The sequence below is a fragment of the Lolium perenne genome, chromosome 3 (genome assembly GCF_019359855.2).
Source record: "Lolium perenne isolate Kyuss_39 chromosome 3, Kyuss_2.0, whole genome shotgun sequence".
Classification (NCBI taxonomy): domain Eukaryota; kingdom Viridiplantae; phylum Streptophyta; class Magnoliopsida; order Poales; family Poaceae; genus Lolium; species Lolium perenne.
In genome coordinates this window covers 9084131-9086875 of record NC_067246.2, presented here as the reverse complement: position 1 = coordinate 9086875, position 2745 = coordinate 9084131, and the positions used below count along the sequence as shown (strand labels likewise).

At 51.9% G+C, this 2745-nt stretch overlaps 1 protein-coding gene across 1 annotated transcript; it reads right to left on the bottom strand.

Moving 5' to 3' along the window:
* Window positions 1-204: 204 nt before the first annotated feature.
* Window positions 205-2543, bottom strand: LOC127325826 (transcription factor DIVARICATA). Its single transcript, XM_051352645.2, has 3 exons — window positions 2334-2543; window positions 1382-1872; window positions 205-929 (listed from the first exon to the last, which is right to left on the bottom strand). The coding sequence occupies exons 2-3, from the start codon at window positions 1840-1842 to the stop codon at window positions 488-490; spliced, it is 903 nt and encodes a 300-aa protein (XP_051208605.1). The 5' UTR covers window positions 1843-1872; window positions 2334-2543; the 3' UTR covers window positions 205-487.
* Window positions 2544-2745: the final 202 nt, after the last annotated feature.

Below are 2745 nucleotides of genomic sequence, written 5' to 3'. Positions count from 1 at the left end.
AGCAATGCAGAGGGCAATCATAAATAAAAATGTTGACCAGATGAGCATGGCAAGTAATGCTGAATGACTCAGTGCAAACCCATTTCAGTTTATCTGAAGAGATATATGTGCACACATGAGATGGTGCAAGCACCAACTGATGACTGGATAAGTATCTGTGAGGAAGCATGATCCATGAAGATTGAAAACTGAGAACAAGTCCACTTGATAATGTACAGGATCAGTATTGAGCACTGGCACTCAGTGTCTGAAATTACTACAGCATCAAGTTCTTGACATCCTTTTCCTTACATTCTCTGTGAGTATGAACACCAACAATTATGGACTAGTGGCAAGCATCATCACCAGCATACCTCTCTCTGCTATGTTTCGAAAATTCCACATAATTAATTACTTCAATAATAATACAGGTAGTGAAGAAGAAGCTACAGCAATGCCATATTACACTAGACATCTGACCCGTGGAGTGGTGATCGGCCGATCGCACCTAGTACAGCATACTCCTGTTCGCGGCCAGCTGATCATGGAGAGGGCCACACTGCAGAGCTTGATCTTGCAAACCCATGGCGTAATTCGGCATCCCGAGCGTCCGTCCTGGTGAACTGAAGGGTCCGCTGTGCTGCTGCTGCTTGGTGTCGCCAGCCGGCAGAGAGAACTGCCCTGGTGCTGCGGAGGTTGGAGCCGGTGTGGTGCTGGACTGGTTGATCAAGGATGATGGCGGCGAGGGGGGCCGGTCGTCGGTGAGGTGCACCGTGGTAATGTCATGGATGCTGGACCTTCTCTTGTCCTTGCCGCCCCCCGAGCTGAGCCTGATGAAGTACTTCTGCGCGTGGCTGGCAACCTGCGTCGGCGTCCTGGTTTGCACGAAGTTGCGAGAAATGTTCCTCCAATCCCCTTTGCCGTACTTCTTCAGGCCTAGCAGGAACAACCTGGCCAGGAAAGAATGCATGATCTGCTTCAGCAACTAGTGTTGATCATGAAATTCTTGCTAGCTATAGTGTTGATCATGAAATTCTTGCTAGCTATTTATCATGATCAGGCTGGGTTAATGGTAGTTATATCTAATCATAAATCAAGCTACTACTACCATATCTAATCATAGGCTGGAGTACATGGCTGTCTGAAACTCTAGTGAGCATTTAAGATAACTACTTAACTTTCAAATTGTAGTTACCATATCTAATCATAGGCTGAAGTATTCATGGTTGAATCATTCCAATTTCCAAAGTTTTTAAAGGCTACTATACCCATCTGATGATGCAAAGCCTATTGAATGATTGTGAATTTCAAGAAAGGAAATTCATGTCGCTGGCGATGAGCAGAGCAATCACTCTCACAACTCACAAGTGGAGCTTCAGCTGTGATGGTTAGCAGTACTCACTTGTGCTCCTCCTCGGTCCACGGCACGCCCTTCTTGCGCTCCTGCTCCGCCGTGCGGCCGCCGTGCCGCTTCCCGCCGCCGCAGCCGGCGCCGAACCGGTACCCGTGCCGGAAGTCGCCGGCCGCTCCCCCATGGCCGCCGTCCCACTGCAGGGTAAAGGCGGCGGCCGCAGCCGCGGCGCCGCCGGCGGCGTAGACTGGGAAGGGCATCATGCCGGACTCGATCTGGAGGACGTCGACCTCGAGGTCCTTGAAGTGGGTGACGACCTCGCCGACCGTCTTCCCCGTTTCGCGCGCCACCCTCTCCCAGTCCGGGGAGCCCAGGTCCAGACCGGCCAGCGCCTGCTCGAACTGCTTGTTCTCGTCCGCCGTCCAGGCCCGCGCCGGCATGAACCACCCGCCCCGGGTGGACGCGTAGTGGTCCGTCGCCGGCATCACTTCCATCCACGCGTCCCTCATCATCAGCTCGGGTCAGGGTAGCTCAGCAGCCCGCTGCAAGAAAATCACACAGCTTTTATGGTCAGATCATCTGACAAAAGGTTGGGATTCAGATAACAGCTCAGGAATTCGTTGATATGATCTCTCGAGCCGACGCGAATCGGATAAGGTAGACGCGGAATCGGAGGTGAGATTTGGGTTAGAAAAGAAAGTTGAGTGGAATCTCTTTCTCTGAGATGAGGTAGCAAGCTTGATTGGACTCGAGAACAGCAGCACCGCACCAACCTCATGTAACCGTCCAAACAAAAACCATTTCATCCCCAAACACCAACCAGAACCGTGAGCAGCTCCACCCAAAAAAACGAAATTCACGTCTCGCCGGCCACGAATTCGCCGAATTCGGCAGGAAAGAAGCGAAATTTCAGCCCCAGACAGCAGTAGCAGGGACCAAAGACACATAAGCAGAAACTAGGACTGAAATCACGGAGCAGCTCCAAGAAATCAAAATCGCTCACCTCCTGTCGCCGATCTCCTGCTAGTCGGCTGGAGAAAAAGAAGGCGATCTCCCTCGGTAATTGCTCGGATGATTGTCAATTTCCGAGCAGGCGAGCTCCTCTTTGTGAGCACTGGAAAAGAGGCGGATCTCCAGCCAGGGGGAGAGTTCTTGGGGGAGAAAGGAGGCGGGGGGGAGAGTGTCAGCTGGTGATTGGGTTGAGCTCGTGGCCGACTTTTGGCGGTGTATATATACCCGGATAGACTGCGACGGCAACTTTGTGCGTGCGTGCTCACACACACACACGCGCGCATGGGTGAATATGCGCACTTGGAATTGTTCTTGGCTTCCCTCTCTTCCTTTTACCTCCACTACTGATATGCTACTTGACCCCAAAGTATTTCTCTGATAGGACACCTCTGCCATCACACAAT